We start from the raw sequence: 17,693 nt of genomic DNA, 5'->3' as shown, positions 1-17,693 counted from the left end.
GAGGGTATCTGCTCAAGGACAGGAAACCTACTGAATAAAAAGGTGGTACCTCTCCTCCGCATCAGTTTGGTTTCCTGTCTTTGTGGGAACCTGCAAGAAAGCAGTACTTACCCAGGAGGGTGCCCAGGACGGAATGCCTTCCGGGAGGTGAGGTATCACCGGCCAGAAGCTCGGTGCAACGCTGTGCAGGCAGAGACGTCTTGGAATAATAGTACGTGCACTTATTTAATTGGAGATGCTCCTGACTCTCTGGGCGGTAGTCCTTCATACTAATAAGTCACGCCATGGTCAACTTCCTACATCTTTTATATGTAAAAATTTAAGAACCCTGAATTTGCTGTGGCAGGGCTTAATGTAGAGAATTGCAAGGATTGTTAGATCACTAACTCTAAACCAAGTGCTGGCCATTCTGGTATCTGTAGTCTCACAACAGCCGAAGCACCAATGAGCACTTGAACTAGGTTTCAATGACTGCTCTCACCGTTCACTGTAACAAGCTGTAGCCTTGGGTGCCGATCGGCTGATTGCCAGCTCCTATGACGCTTATACCCAATACTAAGCGTCATACACATACATGTCCAGCATATGGATTGGGTATGCCAGAAAGGTTAAACGTTTTATTGATTCATCAGTTCACTTTAAGCATATTTTACATGGAAATGTTTTTTTTTTTGTTTTTTTTTAAGGAAAAAAAATAGTTTAAGCTGTAAAACCAGTAAATAAGATGGGAAGTTTTAATAGTGGTCCTGAATAGCATGAGACCAGGAGACATGTCCTATTTGGTGCTTATGTAACAAATCTTTGGTTTTGGGTGTATGGAAGGGTTTCAATGAAACAAATACTATGAATATTAAGAAATATTTAACTTGTGAGTTCCTGGAGAAACCGCATGCTACTAAATTATGCAACCCATTCTTTCAGTATTTATTTAGACCAAGAAAAACCGCTACAAGTCCGTTAAGCTCGGCACATTATTATTCCCCCCTACTTGCTAGATGTCTCTCTTGTATATTGAGGTTACAGTTCTAAGATTGAAGTCTTTACTTCCTGAGCCCTGGCACATATATTACTTTTCAGATAGCATTCCAGTCTCATATGTACAGAAAGAAACCGGTGTCAACATAACCTGTTAGCGTATTCTGTTGTCACTGCGCATCATGGAATGCATATGTCTGTCTCTAAGAAGTTTGGTTGTATGTCCTTTACTCTTCAATGATCTTATTCCAAAATCATTTTTTTGTACCCGTCTTATGTATATATTACTTGTACAGCTTTTACTTAACTTTTTTGTTTATTTTTAAAGTCTTGTGCTACTTTTCACTAACTGATACTTGAGCCTTTAGACTTTAGAGCTTTCTATGGCAAACCAATAAACAGTTTTTCAATCTGACTTGTGTAACAGGATTTCATTGGAACCGGTCAATAAGCACGTGTTCATGATGTGAGTGAGTTAAAGGGGTTGTCCACTACTCGGGACAACCTCTTCTCAATCATGGTTTTCCACCTCCAAGTGAAATAATAACACCTGTACTCTCCTTTGGTGCCTTGTGCCATTCCATTGCTCTGACTTTACAAGGGCTTGCATAACAATGTCACGCAATCCTTGTGGCCAGTCAGCGTCTGCTTGTATGACCCCCTCATCGGCATCCAGAGGAAAGAGAGCTGTGGGTGCTCACTAACCTCCTCCGGATGTGACAGTCTCAGAACTGTTCGATATCCGTGCCCACACTTCGGCTGCTTCTTGATGGCAACAGAATGCATCAAGTCTAAGTGACACATTCTCTGAGTAATTTGGGATAAATTAGTATATTGCAAGCCTTTTCATTCTCTCGTATATAGATTTCTGACTCCCAAAGGTTCTATACCGCAGTCTGTAATGTTGGCGGTCCATACAATATTGCAGGCAAACATGGAAAATCATGCTGATAGGTTTGCTTTAAATCAAAGAATAATTAAACTTTTTTTTTTTTTTTTTTTTTTTTAATAAATCAATAGTACAAGCAAAGATAAGCAACTTTGTAATATATCTTATATGCTAAATATTTTTTTTCTCTTGATCGTTCACTCTCAATACATGGGGGTAAAAGTTGTGTACAGATTTTCACATTACTGATAGATGATGGTTGGTGCTTTTAACAATTTATGAAGAGGGAAAGAGCAGCATACCCAGACATTCTGCAGTTTCTCCTGAAACGATAGTTACTCTTTATAGAACTTTATGGGCACCAACTGCCATCTTCTCTCAGGGATGGGACAATCTGTCTTTACTGATTACAGATTTACCCATAAATTGATATAATCAACCCAGTAGAAAAAGAAGTATTAATTCCAATGGAGATAAGACGGTCCGGCTGCCCTGCTGGTATAGAATGCCCCATGGGACAAAGATTTTCACGCTTAACCTCTTTTGTGATGTATGAAACTATGCATTTTTGAGTGCTGAAATGCATAGTTTATACATCACAAAGATTTAGGCCAAAATTCTTTGTCCCTTGGATCATTTTACACAAGCTGTGCACCCGTAACGTCTTATGTCCCTTGGAATTCCTTCTCAATACTCATAGGCAAGGTGGATCCTTCTATTCCTACCGGATTGGCAGCAGTTGGATTTACCATTACTTTCTATACATTTTGTGTCCTCCACACAGTATGCTAAGTGAGGGCACAATTTATGAGCGCTTTTTTTTTTCCTATTAATATCCACATGTTGAAAAATAAGCACTTTGATCTTATATTCATGTATACTATTGATTTATGAAAATAATAAAAACAGTTACTCTTTAAAAGTTTGGCCATGAAAATTAAAGTTGGCATTAAAGGGGTTTTCCCACTAATTGTATTCATCTATTTAGTGGGGAGATCCTTTTAAGGTTGGGTTAAAGCGAACCTGTCAGAAGGATTTTGCTAAGTAAAATACAGGTACTGTCAGGTTGGGGCTGTTACACTGATTAAAGTGATACCTGGGGTGAAGAAAACATGTTCTTCATCAGAGAGACAGACTGTGCTTAGTGGCGGCCTGTGGGCAGGTCTTTCCTTCGTTTCTCTGGCTTAGAGCAATAAGATGAGACTCTGCCTGCGGTCTTGTCCCAGAGCACGGACATAACAAACTAAAAACGTCTAACACTGATTACACAAGAACCACAAGACTGATTTCTTCACCCCAGGTATCATTTTAATCTGTGTAACAGTGGCAACATGAGTGTCTGTAGTTTACTTAGCAAAATCCTGCTCACAGGTTCACTTTAAATCAAAGAATTAAACTTTTTTTTTTCTGGTCACGACATCTTATTCAGAAAAGTTACCTGAAAGCGTAGTTACACTTTAACCATTTGCCACAGATATTGTTCTGGCTCCAAAAAAGTGTTCTCCAGCTACTCATGGTAATTATCAGTCCCAAAACTGAGCCGCCAAACACCCTGGATACAGTGTGGATTGATTAAGCCCACTATACTTACTTTGGTGAAGTACCAGTACACTGCACATCTAAATAAATATAAACCAGCAACCATCCAAAATTTGAGATTTTGATATCAAGTATATGTGAATCTTCAATAGTAACTACACTTTTTTTTTTTCAATCTAAGTACATGTACAAATAATCTTTGTAATATATTTAATAAAATAAGTCTCCCTACTTATCAATCACTTTCTCTCTCCCCCATACCCTGCACTCATCATTCACTCTAAAAATGTCCTGAAATTTGTCTTCACTTAGTGATCAGGTTACATCTGTTGCCAGTATAAGTCAATGGACATGTGAGGAATGGGCAGAAGCAGAGAGACAAAGAGAAGTTTCTTCAGCCATGGACAGAAATGAATAATGTTATTAACTAAAAAATAAATTCTAGAATTAGAATATTTTTTTAATCCTGGAGAATCAACATAGACGCAGAACCAGAGGCACTTGTATTTAGATCTAGGTTTGGTTGGTCCACTATAATGTGTAACGTCAGACTTCATTTGCTTGCACGTGATTTTACACTGACTTTGTCCTTTCTTACTGTGCTTGATCCCGCTGTCGGAATAATACCATATCGCCGGTAACTACAGTATTGCTGCACATCAGACTTTATTTTATGTTACATAGTGAGATCTTCACAAACTTATAGTTAAGAGGCACCAATGTTGCATGATAAAACGAGACTTTGCCCGTTCTCTTCACTCTCACCGGATTGCGATGTAAACAGCATCTCCTCTACGGAAGTTTACATTAACTTCTATTTTGCTAATGAAGTACTCCTAGAGTTTCTCATCTACACTTGATCCATTTATATTGAGCACTAAAGCTTCGACAATCTCATCTCCCCGCAGTGTCTTTTGCGTTCACTTACACAAGGAGAAAGCGTGATCCAAAGGCAAGTTGAGTCGGTGAGGTTGCCCAGGCATGATATTTTCACACAGTGGCCATGGAAAAACTGTGAATCACTATACATAGTAAAGAAAGTATACACTTGCACACAAAAAAATGAAACCCAAAAGCTAGTGCAACAATGAAATCAATGCACCATTAACTTATCTTTTCCCTTTTTTCGGCACATCAATATAAAGCAGACAATGTGCATTTCAATTTGGCAGAAGTTGAGAAGTCAGTGTTGTGTCTGAGGCATCTTGCACACGTATGTACACTTAGAATTTACACAGTTGTCCATTCCACACTGAAATCTTACATTTATTCCATAAATATATAAAACTTCATGTTGTTTGGACGACTTTTGGCCTGCATTTTGTAGCAGGAGGTGGAGATCTCTGCCGATACAGATCATGGCGTGTATGGTGGAGGCTTTTCATCTGGCGGGAAATAAGGTGGAGAGTAGCGAGGTGGAGCACTGGATGGCCACATGAAACTGGGACCGGACTGTGAGGTTGAGTTCGGGTCGTCTGATAAGCCAGAGGGTGTAGAAGCCGGAAACACATTGGAATGCTGAAGAACAAATGTGTTAGGGTTACTTTACCAAAAAATAAATGTACTTACTGCACTTTTACCTACTACTTAGACAATCCTGTACAGTATATTTGTGAGGCTTGCTTTTATTTTTTTTTTTTAAAGCGTGTTCATCATAATATAAATAATAGAAAATATGGACTTGTTGCCCTTTTTAATTCTTAATATTAAAGTCCATCACAAGCTTTTGTGGTCTCGGAAAATAATTATTCTCTTTCATAATCTAGTTTTAAGCAGGAGGAAATAGGATAAGAAAAAATAAAACAAAGGGAAAGAGGTTTGACAGGGTAATTATGTATCCCAAAGGACAAAGATTAGAATCCAAGTGCTGAAAAATTCTATTTTCTAATTCAACAATAGGAAGTTGTCATTTGTCTGTCACGTTACAATTACATTGGAGCTCCGATCCAGTCCCTATCTCTACAAGCCTGGACTGGATCTTTCCAATTGTGCCCTGTTCATATAGTTTTGTAGTCACACCCTAATACTACGGAAAATATCTACACTGCTCCCCCCATTCAGTCTGATGTGGCAGCTGTCAGCCGTCACATTCTGGTGGAAAATAAATGGGAAAGACCAGATCCCCAGCATTCTTAAAATTCCATAGGAGGGGCCCATAACTATCAGACATTTAAACTGGAAGTCATGGCCGGTGTTCCATAACATTCATTTTCGATACGTCGATCTTGCGGATTCCATCAGCTCCTCCGGTTTATCAGTGGCAGGAGTAGAGCTAGTGGGATGTTGGGTTACAGTACTGTCGGAGGCCTATTTTCCCCAAAAATAAGACCTACTACCCCGTAAATAAGCACTAGCAGGATTTTTCAGAGTTGAAAAACCCTGAGAGTTGGCAAGTGCCAATGGTGGATGGGCTCTCACACAGATCTGCAATTATAAAGGAATCTGGAAAGATAAAGAGCGCAAGAGGGTCTTATCGGGGTTTAAAAAAAAGATCAAAGGCAGAGGAATTGCTCACCTGGGGGGATGAAAGTCACAACCCCTGTGTTCATTTGGAAAGGTACAGGTCACTGCAGAGCCACAATGGTGTATCATGTAGAAGCTGGAGAAAAGTGGGGGTGAATCCCCGCTGCCAACGGCCAATGCAGAACACGTTCAGCCTATGAGCTTGGACTGTTATACCTTTGCACAGCAATTATTCACTCCGCAAAGATCACCTCTTAATTAACTCAGACTTTTTTTTTTTTTATCTTACAGAGAACCCGACATTAAAGCTTTTTAATTCACTCTATTGGTTCAATAATGATGCGCTTTTCACAACGCACACTATTTTTTCCTTTTTTTTTCTTCTCGTCATTGACACGTATCCAAGCTCACGCCTCTAGATCACCAGTTATGTCTATTATTTGCAACCAGTGATCATAAAATGGGTTCGATCCCATGTTCCTTTCCTTTTCTCTATTTTAATATTTACAAATATATTTTTCAATCCCTTTGAAATCAATTTCTCTTGAATACATTTAATTTCTATTATACTATTCTTTCCCTTCTTTTGTTGTCCTATACACTGAATTTCCCAAAATTATTTGTCTACTTACACTCACATCTCGTGAGCTGTACTTTTATCTCTGTGGTTTGTCCTAAAGAAGAAGCAGATGTGCTTCGAAACACATCAAATAAAAACCGCCTTTGAATTTCTACGTTCTCTCTCTGCATTCGATACACCGTTGGCAGCGCAGATTTACCCCCACTTTTTTTCCAACTTCTACACAGACTTGCATCACTGTCAGGTCCCTCCTCGCTCCAGCTGCATTGCATCGCAGGTCCCATACACAGATCAGCTACCAGTATCACCCCGCTCCCGAGAGCAACCGTTCTTTCTGCTTCCGGTCAACGGGGCCTAAATATGCATGTAGATATGAGAGCCCATCCACTTGCCAACTCTACCATAATTGTTTGGTGAGTGCGATTCTTTTGGCGGTAAACCAATATTAGCAATCAATCCAAGTACATAGAACATAATAATTGTAAATTTAAGTAGGCAATTAAAACCATAGTTGATACTGTATATACCCACCACTATATGACTGGCATATATGGTTCTGCACCATGACAACAGCAGATCAGATAAGAAAATGTACAACTGAACTGGTAATAGGATTAACAAAATTAACAGTTTCGAGAAAATACAAATTATTGAAAAATGCAAATTAAAATAAAAATATCAATTAGGCTGGTTTCACACTAGTGTTTTTTAGCGCAGTGTATATTGCGCGTCCATGCGCATGCGCCATGCTCCCCTATGTTTAACATGGGGGCGCATGGTCTAGCGTTTGTATGCGTTTTCGTGCGCATGCGTTTTTTGTAGTGTGCGCCTAGGCACGCCGGACGCAACCTGTTGCATTTTTGGTGTCAAAAAAATGCATGCACACGGAATGCGACAAAAAAAATCACATTACAGTCTATGTACATGCGCACGCCTGCGTTTAAAATCGCATTCATTTTAAGAGTTAACATGGCCAGAAACTGGTTAAAACGTCTGCGCCTAAAAAAAGCAAACGCATGCAAAACGCATGATGCGGTTTTTGCATGCGTTTCTATTGCGCACGAAGCGCTGCGCTAAAAAACACTAATGTGAAACTAGCCTTAGCCAGTAGATGGCTCCAGTTTCCAAAAGGAATTGATACCACAGCTATTTGTTATATTCATGTTAGGGAAAATGATTTTTGGAAATTGTAGGTCTTACTTGATGATTGCTCCACTCAGGGTTACTACGATAATTTATATGTTCATACCGTTCCCTAGTTATTCGTTATGTTGTTTCATCTACTGGCTAATTGATATATTTATATTTTAATTAGCATTTTTCTATAAATTGTATTTTATCTAAATTTTGTTAACATATTTTCTTTTGGGAATTGTTGTTCATGGAATATAAGATATCCCCCAAAAATAAGCCCTAGCACATCTTTGTTGAGAACTTTCTCAAGCAGCGACCAGTGACATCAGTGAGGTGACCGGGGTTCACCATCTATGAACTCCGGTGACGTTTCTCACGTCAGTGCTGTACACTGCAGGAGTGTAATTACGCTCCTGTCTAGTATGTTCCAGCTGGAGTCCTGAGCGGTCACATCATGCCTCGGCTCAACAAACCATCCGGATGTAGCAGAGCTGGAGTTCTTTGTAAGACAACTGAATTCTCGACGGACAGATGAAGAATATGATGGTTTATTATTTTTTAATTTACATTGATAAATGGGTAAAAAAAAGGGGTAAATATTAATTTCAAATTAAGGAGTCTGTGTCTCTCTTTCAATTAAAGGATTTTTTTTCTGGCTGTGTCTCTTTTACAATATGACTATGGGTTTAGTAATGGTGGTGTCTTATAAACGCCTCTCCATTACTAAACATTGGGCTTCAGGTCAGCTGACAATACAATGCTGACATCAACCCCAACCCTATTACTCCACTTGCCGCAGCACCAGGGCAAGTGGGAAGAGCGAGGCTAAGTGCCTGATTTGGCACATCTAAACAATGCGCTATTTCTGCGGTTGCCAAGGACGGACGGACGGATGTTATTAGTCTAGGTGTGGGCCAATATCCATGGCCCCTTCCTAGCCTATTAATATCAGCCTGCACCTGTCTGCCTAGCCCTTGCTGGTTATTAAAAAATAGGGGGAACCACACATCATTTTTTTGGGGGGACATCCCTTATGAATAACCAATAAAGGCTAAGTAGACAGCTTTGAGCAGATATTAATAGGCTGGTAAGGTCCGTGTTTATTGCCCCATTCCCAGACTATAAACATCAGCCCCCAGCTGTCAGTTTTCCCTCAGCTGGCTAAGAATAATATGGAGGGACCCCACGCAATTTTTTTTTTTATTCTTTAGTTATTACCTAAATATATGTACAGTAAACTACACATGCACTGCACTAATTATATACGGTATCTCACTGACATATTTCTATATATGTATACAAGATTGTTTTATTAGTTTGCAAACTAGCTTTAAATGACAGAATTACTGTATGTAAAAGCGGATTTTAAAAACGCATGGCATACGCTTATCATACAGATACTAGGTGAGAGAAAAAAATGCACACTCGCATAGCATACAGATGCTAGGTGAGAAAAGTGATCAGGATAGGATCATTGTCGCATCATGAGGCCCTACAGTATGTCCTCATTTTATTTGCTTTTATAATTTCCACTGGTTCAATGAACAATTAGAAATATAAAAAGCTTTAAAAAAAATGGCAAGAACCCAGACATGCATCAATTAAAAGGAAAAAACTCATCCTGCAAAGAACTCAAATGTCTTAGAAAAAATATAAATGTAATAGAGGCACAAAAATGTAGAATGTTCTGAAATTTTACAAGACGATTTATGACTAAGTATACGGTAATAAATAGAAATACATTAAAAACTTTTTTTTTTTGCAAAACATGGCTTTGTTTGAAGGTTGATGCTTTATCCATGTTATTGGTATAATGAGACATGTCACCTGTATTGCCCTCTACAATAAATAGACCGTAGTCCTGTTAGCCGATCTCATACAGTCATGGCTGAAAGTGTGTGCAACCTTGAAATTGTTTCAGAAAATTTTTCCCTGAAAATTATTACAATTACACATGTTTTGTTATACACATGTTTATTTCCTTTGTGTGCATTGGAACAACACAAAAAAAAACAGGAAAAAAAAAGGCAAATTGGACATAATTTCACACAAACCCCCAAAATGGGTAGGATAAACTTGTTGGCACCTTTCCAAAATTGTGGGCAAACAACTTTTTTCAAGCATGTGATGCTCGTTCAAACTCACTTGTGGTAAGTAACAGGTGAGGGAAATATGAAAATCACACCTGAAACCAGATGAAGAGGGAACAAATTGTCTCAGTCTTTGCATTGTGTGTCTGTGCGTTCTACACTAAGCAAGGAGAACAGAAAGAGAACAAAACTGCCTGTGGACTTGAGAACCAAAATTGTTGAACAATTATCAACAATTTCAAGGTTACAAGTCCATCTCCAGGGATTTGATGTTCCTTTGTCCACGGTGTGCAATAAAATCAAGAAGTTTACAACCCATTGTACTGTAGCTAGTCTCCCTGGATGTGGACAGCAGAGAACAATTGATGAAAGGTTTCAACACAGGATAGTCCATATGGTGGATAAGCGGCCCCAATCAAGTCCCAAAGAAATTCAAGCTGTCCTGCAGGCTCAGGGTACATCAGTGTCAGCATGAATTATGCTTTGACATTTGAATCAAATTAAACACTATGGCAGGAGACCCAGGAGGACCTCACTACTGACATAGAGATATAAAAAAAAGCTAGACTGCAGTTTGACAAAATGTATGCGAGTAAGCCAAAATCCTTATGGGAAAGTGTCTTATGAGACCAAGATAGAGCTTTTTGGTAAAGAACATCACTCTCCTGTTTACCAAAAATTGAATGAGGCCTACAAAGAACAGAACACAGTACCTACAGTTAAATATGGTGGAGGTTCAATGATGTTTTGGGGTTGTTTGGCTGTCTCTGGAAATGGGTGCCTTGACTGTGTGCAAGGCATCTTGAAATATGAAGATTACCAAAGAATTTTGGCTCACAATGTAGTGTCCAGTGTTAGAAAGCTGAGTTTGTGTCCTAGCCCAGTAGGACAATGACCCCAAACATACTTCAATTATCCTCCCAGAAATGGACGGAAACAGAGCCCTGGAGAGCTCTGAAGTGGCCATCAGTGAGTCTTGATCTAAATTGCATTGAACACCTGTGGAGAGATCTTGAAATTGCTGTTGAGAGAAGACACACTTCAAATATGAGAGACCTGGAGCAGTTTGCAAAAGAAAAGTGGTCCAAAATTCCAGCCAGTTGAGAGGTGTAAGACGCTTGTTGATGGTTATAGGAAGCGATTGATTGTAGCTATTTATTCCAAAGGGAGTGCAACCAAATATTACATTCTGTGTGCCAACAATTTTATCTGACCCATTTTTGGACTTTTGTTTGACATGTCCAATTTGCCTTTTTCTTTGTATTTTTGTGTTGTTCCTATACACACACAGGGAATAAGCTTGTGTATAACAAAAATATGTGTAATTACAATAATTTTCAAGAAAAAAAAACTTTATTTTCTGGAACAATTTCAAGGGAGCCAACACTTTTGGCCATGACTGTACATGATTCCAACCAGACAATGTGTGAGAAGCAGAACAGCAACACATCACAATTCAAATAAATTGGATGGTGTTCTTCTGGTAAAGGGGGGCTTACGAAGACAAAAGTCAAAGGAACTCCCAAGATTAAAAACTACATTGATATTTTATTCTTCCAGAAATGGCATCAAACCAGGCTTTAAAGGGAACCTGTCACCATAAAAACCGCTATTAACCTGCAGCTATGGGGTTAAGCTGCAGATGGATAGTGTTATTAGGCTGGCCGAATGCCCGGAGGAGAAAATGAACTACTCAACAGCGTTCCAGTTTCAGTCACGGGGGCAGCCGCTCTGTATTCTCAGCCCAGCGACTGAACCAGCACCGGCACCACCCCTGTGACTGTAACAGCACCCCCGGCCCTGACTGATGCTGGCTACGCACTGGGGCCGGCTGACGGTCAAGGTTGGGGGCACGGTTCAGTCACAGATCTAGGTATACAGAGTGGCGACTCTTACCGCACCCCCGGCCCTGACTGGCACTGCATTGGGGCAGGCTGTCAGTCAGGGCCGGGGTGCAGATACAATGGCCACTCTGTATTCTTACACATAATTTAGCACACATATCTTCACTTAAATATAATCTTAAAACATGACATTACAATTCTGCCCACTAATAAATAAAAATCCCCTTCTGTTTCAAATACCTGTAAGTCGTAGGCAGTGTAAGGTGGCAGATGTGGAGTGCTGTGATAGTAGGTATTGTAGGACGGCACTGGTGGTCTTGTGTTGTACTGTACAGTAGGACGTGGGGTCTCCACAATACAACTAATGGCAGGAATAGTAGGATTCTGTCAACATAAACATGTAAAAACTTTATACTAAAGTATAGGAAAGATATCTCTGATCTTGTGCAAAAAAAAATACTAATTACTTCTTCCAAGAGACTACACAAACTCAAGTCATCACTTGCATTAATTTGTACGCTTCAGTTTTACACAGAAATCTAATCATTTGTATGGACCATAGAGATTCTTGTCAAAATTAACAACATATTTCCACCATAGATGGACCAATGCCAGAAACCACTGATCTCCACTTGTGAAATTACTACAAGCAAGAATAAAACAATATGGAAATAATCTCTTACCATATCTTTGAATCCACCAAGTATTGCAGCGGTTATAATCCCCAGGAACAGGCCCACAATGTTCAGTATAGTTACCGACCAAAGTAAGTGGTACAGATGTATAACATCTTGGCAGCTTTTAACATCAATATATTCATAGTACAGACCTGAAATTCCAGTCCTATAAATGTAAGAAAACAGGATTGTAATCATCAGGTTATTAAAATAGGTTCAAGCTATGACAGGGGGTCAAGTTTTGGGGGGGGGGGGGGTTCGCATGTAGTGTGCTAATGGCTGGAAAGGCACTTCTTATCCCTGTGTGTTGCGGCTTGCTTATGAATGGTCAATATAATACAGGAAGAAGACGTACAAACCCCCAGTAAAAACAACCTGCTAACACCTGCTAGGACTTAATGAAAATTAACTCATTAGCTGCCAAATACTTTTTTTTTTTTATTCATTTATTAAACAATGAACAGATGTACACATTTTGCAAATAATCTGCATTTGCTCAAAGTACATTAGGACATTGTGATCATATAAATCATTAATTGAGGAAACATTATATGAGATCCAGAATTGAGTGGACGGGTGGTTTAATAGCATCGGGAAATAGGAATTATTCCATAATGGCATTTCAGCTATAACGTCAACAAAGTGACCTACTCATCTAAGTTGTCTCCAGACTGACCTTGCCAACCGGAGTAAGGGTCATAATCCAGAGATGTTAGGTTTGTCTACTTCTAAAAACCCCAACAAGCAATCAGTCCCTGCTGCATGAGCCAGATGGCTCTCTGAGTTAGGCAAACAATTATTGGGCATCCATCTACTCAGGGCTCTGACTTGCCCAGCCAAGTAATAAAAAAAGAAATCCAGCAATGCCGCCACGCCCAACTGTTTAGACCTATGTAAGGTAGACAATTTGAGCTTCGGTCTAGTCTTCCCCCATATAAAGGATGAGATTAATGAATTTAGATAAGCCGTCTTGTAGGAAATCTAGGATCTTTGCTAAGTCGGGGTGAAAGGGATCTATAGGAGTGGATCCGTACCATGCTGAGAAAGTCTTCCATATTTTGGAATATATGGCGTTTGTGATTGGTTTCCTACTTTTTTGTAAGGTGGTTATCACCACATCTGAGAGGTCTCTGGCTTTCAAGATTGTGGTTTCAGAAGCCAGGCTGCCAAGCTTAAGCTGTGGGGAGCCGGGTGAAGGATGGGACCTTGATGTAGAAGGTCGCGGTCCAAAGGTAGGATCAGGGGACCCTCTGAGTTCATTAGTTTTAGGGCTCCGAACCAGCTCCTTTTTGGCCTGAGAGGGGCGATCAGGATAGTCCTGACCGCGTCTGTCCTGACCTTTTGCAGAGTTTTCGGTATTAGGGGAATTGGTGAAAAGGCATATGCCAGTATGAATTTCCACGGGTGAGCGAAGGCGTCCACCCTTGAGTTTTTCTCGTTTGGACCTATGGAGAAGTAATGCTTTGTTTTGGCGTTCTCCCGGTTTGCAAATAGGTCTACCTCTGGGAGACCCCATTTTTTGGTTATGGTATAGAATACTCTGACATTGAGGCTCCATCCTCCTGGATCTAAGTCTGTCCTGCTTAGGAAGTCTACCTCGATGTTGTCGGATCCTTTCGGGTGGAGAGCTGAAAGGGACTGGAGATGGTATTCTGCCCAGCCGAATATCCGTGCTAAAACGTTTTGCAGACGTCCGTATTTTATGCCGCCCTGATGATGTAGATGGGCCACGGTGGTCATATTGTCGGAGTAAATCCGGACATGGATTCCCTGGACTAATGTTTCCGCTGCCTTTAGGGCTTCTTCTACCGCTCTCAGTTCTCTGTAATTGGAAGATTGTTTTTCCAAGTCGTTGGGCCAGAGTCCCTGGAAGACTCCCTGAGGCAATACTGCTCCCCAACCGCGTTTGCTGGCGTCTGTTGTGATTGACGTCATGGGATATTGTATCCAGGGTGTCCCTTGTGCTAGGTTTCCCTGGTTGAGCCACCAGTTGAGAGACAGCTTTACGTGCTGGGGTAGGGAGATTCTCGTATTGAGGGTCTCCGGGTCTTTGTTCCAGCGGGATAGGATATATCTCTGGAGTATCCTTGAGTGGGCCTGGGCCCAGGGGACCACTTGGATGCAAGAAGTCATTGACCCTAATGTTGACATGGCAAACCTTATGGTCACTGTTTTTGGACTTTTTAGAGTCCATACTTTTGATCTCACGCCCCCCCTGCTTGGTGGATGGAAGAAAGGATATTTGGTTCTGGGAAACTAGGAGGATCCCTAGAAAAATCTTCCTGGTTGAGGGATACAGGTCTGATTTTTCCCAGTTTATTATCCAGCCTTGGGATGCCAGGGTCTGCAGGACTGATTGCAGGTGTTGTTTTAGAGTGGTGTTGGAGGGAGCCATGACCAGGACGTCGTCCAGGTAAGGGACGATACATATGTCCTTTCCTCTGAAGAATGCTATCACTTCTGCCATTATTTTTGTAAATGTTCAGGGTGCCGAAGATATGGCGAAGGGCAGAACTCTGAACTGGAAGTGGTGCACTTCTTCGTCTAGAGTGACCGCGAACCTTAGATATTGCCAATGAAATGGATGGATGGGTACGTGGTAATAGGCCTCTTGGATATCTATAGTGGCCATGGCAAAGTCTTCTCCGATCAATGGTATCGTGGTCTTTATTGATTCCATCTTGAAGCGTTGGTACTGGACATGCTGATTCAGCTTCTTTAGGTTGATGATGACCCGGTATTTCCCACTTGGCTTTTTTACTAAGAACAGCTGGGAGTAGTGGCCTTGACCCTGCTCCGATTCTGGAACTGGTGAGATCACGGCTGATGACAGCATCTTTTGGAGTTCTGAATGCAGAACTTTTTGGAGTCTTGCCGAAGGAAGATGTGTTCATTCCAGATTTTGAGGAGGGCTGGAGGAGAATTCTATTTTTACTCCCCATCTGACAGAATCCAGGATTCTTCGATCGGTGGTTATCTTCTGCCAACTCGGGAAGTAGTCTGCGATTCTGCCCCCTACCTGCTTGGCGTCATTTCTTATCTCTGTCTGAGCGGGAGTCATGAAAAATATTCCTGCCTCTTCTGTCTTTTGGGTAGCTCCATCGCCCTGTTTTTCCTGTACCCCTGTATTGAGGGGTTTGAGCTAGGGATGGGTGATAGGGATTTTTCTTGGGCGGTTTCGGCTCGGGAAGATTTTTCTTCCTGTCGGTCACCTTCTCTAATAGTTCGTCCAATGCCGGACCAAATACGTATTCGCCCTTGAATGGAATAGAGCATAATTTTGATTTTGATAGGATATCTCCACTCCACATTTTCAGCCATAAGGCCCTTCGGATGGTGTTGGAAAGCACGGATGTTCTTGCCACAATATGGACCGGTTCTGCCGAGGAGTCTGCTAAAAAGGCTGCTGCCTTCTGTAGAAGCGGTAGAGAAGTTAGAAGATCTTCCCTTGGAGTTCCTCTTTTTATATGGTCCTCTAACTGCTGGAGCCAGAGGTATAGGGTTCTAGTTACACAGGCCGATGCCACGTTTGTTTTTAAGGAAGTTGCTGAGGCTTCCCAGGACTTCCTCAGTAGACTATCCATCTTTCGGTCAAGCGGGTCCTTGAGCTGCGAGGAGTCCTCAAAGGGTAGCGTAGTTTTTTTAGCTACTCTGGATACCTGGATATCTACTTTTGGAATCTCAGTCCAAGGTTTCACGGCTTCTTCATCCAGGGGAAACCGATCCTTCATTTCGCCTGGGATACTTCGCTTCTTTTTCCGGGAGTTCCCATTCTTCCAAGATTAGATTCTGGATATTATCATGGATAGGGAAAACCATTTTCTTCCTGGACTTCAGGCCGCCAAATAGATCATCCTGCACTGAGCGGGGTGGTCTATCTTCTTCTACTCCCATTGTGTTCCTGACTGCTGAGAGTAGTTCCTCCATATCGTCTGAGGAAAAGAACCATTTCTTATCATCCTCTGTCTGGGTTGGAGTTAATTCACCCTCTTCCCTCCAATCCGCTGAAACCGATGACTCGGGTTCAGAATCTGAGATGTCCTCAGGGGCATATTTCCTCTTCCTTGATGTTGAGGGCCCCCCCCCCCGAATGACTGGGAGAAGGTAGCCAGGGACGTCTGGATTTCCTGTTGCATCATCCCTCTTACTTCCTCTATCAGGGATGGTTGTTCCTCCCAGATGATTTTTGTCGTGCATTGCTGGCACAAGGCCTTTTTATAATCGGAGGGGAGTTTTTTCCTACAGATGGCGCATTTGCGGCTTGTAGGTTTTTCTTCCATTTTTGGTGTAGGATCCTCGTCTCCCTGAAAGAGAGAAAAGGAGGGGGGCCCCTAAGGATGGGTCCTAAACCAAAAAGGTGTATACCCTTTTCCAAGTGTACTCACTGGGCCAGGGTTTGTGCTGGGCTCTGCAGAAGCAGCTTTGAGGGAAGACGCATCCATCATGCAGACGTTAGTCCTACCTTATGGAGTCTTCCATTAGGGTCCTTAAATAGGAACCAAGATCCAGCGTTTCCTTACCTCATCTAATAGGATGAGGTCGCTTCCCCTCAGTTACTGGCGCCACCTGTTCTTTTTTTTTTAAATTTCCCACCAAGATGGCGGTGCGTTCCACTGTGAAACGCAAGGCGGAAGTAACGTTTAGCCTTCGGACCCGACAGTGAACGTCACTTCTGGGGCACGCCGCTCGGTTAGAGACGAACATGCGGTGTGTGGGGGGAGCAGATCCGGGGCTGGGGAGCTATGGGAGGCCCCCAGCCCGACTCACCATCCAGCATTGCTGGAGTGCCGGAGGATAGTGCGGGTCCTGCCAGCGGTGGGAGCAGCCCGAGGAGGAAGGTCCGGGACGATCGACCCCGGCTGCCCGGCTCATAGGTAAGAAACTCCGGGATCTCGCCGGCCCCATCCACTTAGCACACAGAACCTCTTCATACCTATTAGGGACAGGAAAACACTGGGGATTAGAGGAAGGGGAGGGCTATTTAACCTTTTGTTTCCTGTCCCTAATTAGGATGGGGAGGCAACCTCCTGTGTGCTGTCGTGGAGGGGATTAGAGAAATCATGGTTATTCCACAAAATATTGATTTCTGAACTCTTCCTGAGGTGAAACATTAGTATTGTTGTTTCTAAATGATTATGAACATATTTTCTTAGCAATATTTGAGGTCTGCAAGCACTGCAATTTTGTTGTTATTTTGACCATTTCTCATTTTCTGAAAATGAATACAAAATTTATTGCTTGGAAATTCGAAGACATGTTGTTAGTAGTTTATAGAATAAAAGTCTGACAAAAGAAGAAATAAACGGGCACCATCCACAGTATCAATTTAGGTGGGATCACCTTGTGCATATAAATAAATTTACATGGAAACACATAAAAAGAAAAAAAGTATATGCACACAAATAGGGATCACCACAAGAATGAAGTAGTCAAAAAATATATCAATTTTGCTTATGAACACAACAGACAAACACCTGGTTTCTGAGGATAAACAAGCCACCG

At 41.5% G+C, this 17,693-nt stretch overlaps 1 protein-coding gene across 3 annotated transcripts in view; it reads right to left on the bottom strand.

Moving 5' to 3' along the window:
- Window positions 1-4,052: 4,052 nt before the first annotated feature.
- The window catches only part of TMEM255A (transmembrane protein 255A), a 120,058-nt gene continuing 106,417 nt past the window's right edge, over window positions 4,053-17,693 (bottom strand). For all 3 annotated transcript variants that reach the window (XM_073547596.1, XM_073547599.1, XM_073547597.1), the window contains 3 exons: window positions 12,198-12,357; window positions 11,755-11,898; window positions 4,053-4,921 (listed from right to left, as the gene is read on the bottom strand). In XM_073547596.1, the coding sequence (XP_073403697.1) occupies window positions 4,760-4,921; window positions 11,755-11,898; window positions 12,198-12,357 (466 nt within the window). In that variant the 3' untranslated portion in view covers window positions 4,053-4,759. The remainder of the gene's footprint in view (window positions 4,922-11,754; window positions 11,899-12,197; window positions 12,358-17,693) is intronic.

The sequence above is a fragment of the Dendrobates tinctorius genome, unplaced genomic scaffold (assembly GCF_039654945.1).
Source record: "Dendrobates tinctorius isolate UK_male_01 unplaced genomic scaffold, ASM3965494v1 ptg000154l, whole genome shotgun sequence".
Classification (NCBI taxonomy): domain Eukaryota; kingdom Metazoa; phylum Chordata; class Amphibia; order Anura; family Dendrobatidae; genus Dendrobates; species Dendrobates tinctorius.
Note: the sequence above shows the minus strand (reverse complement) of the source record. Positions and strands in the feature narration are given on the sequence as shown.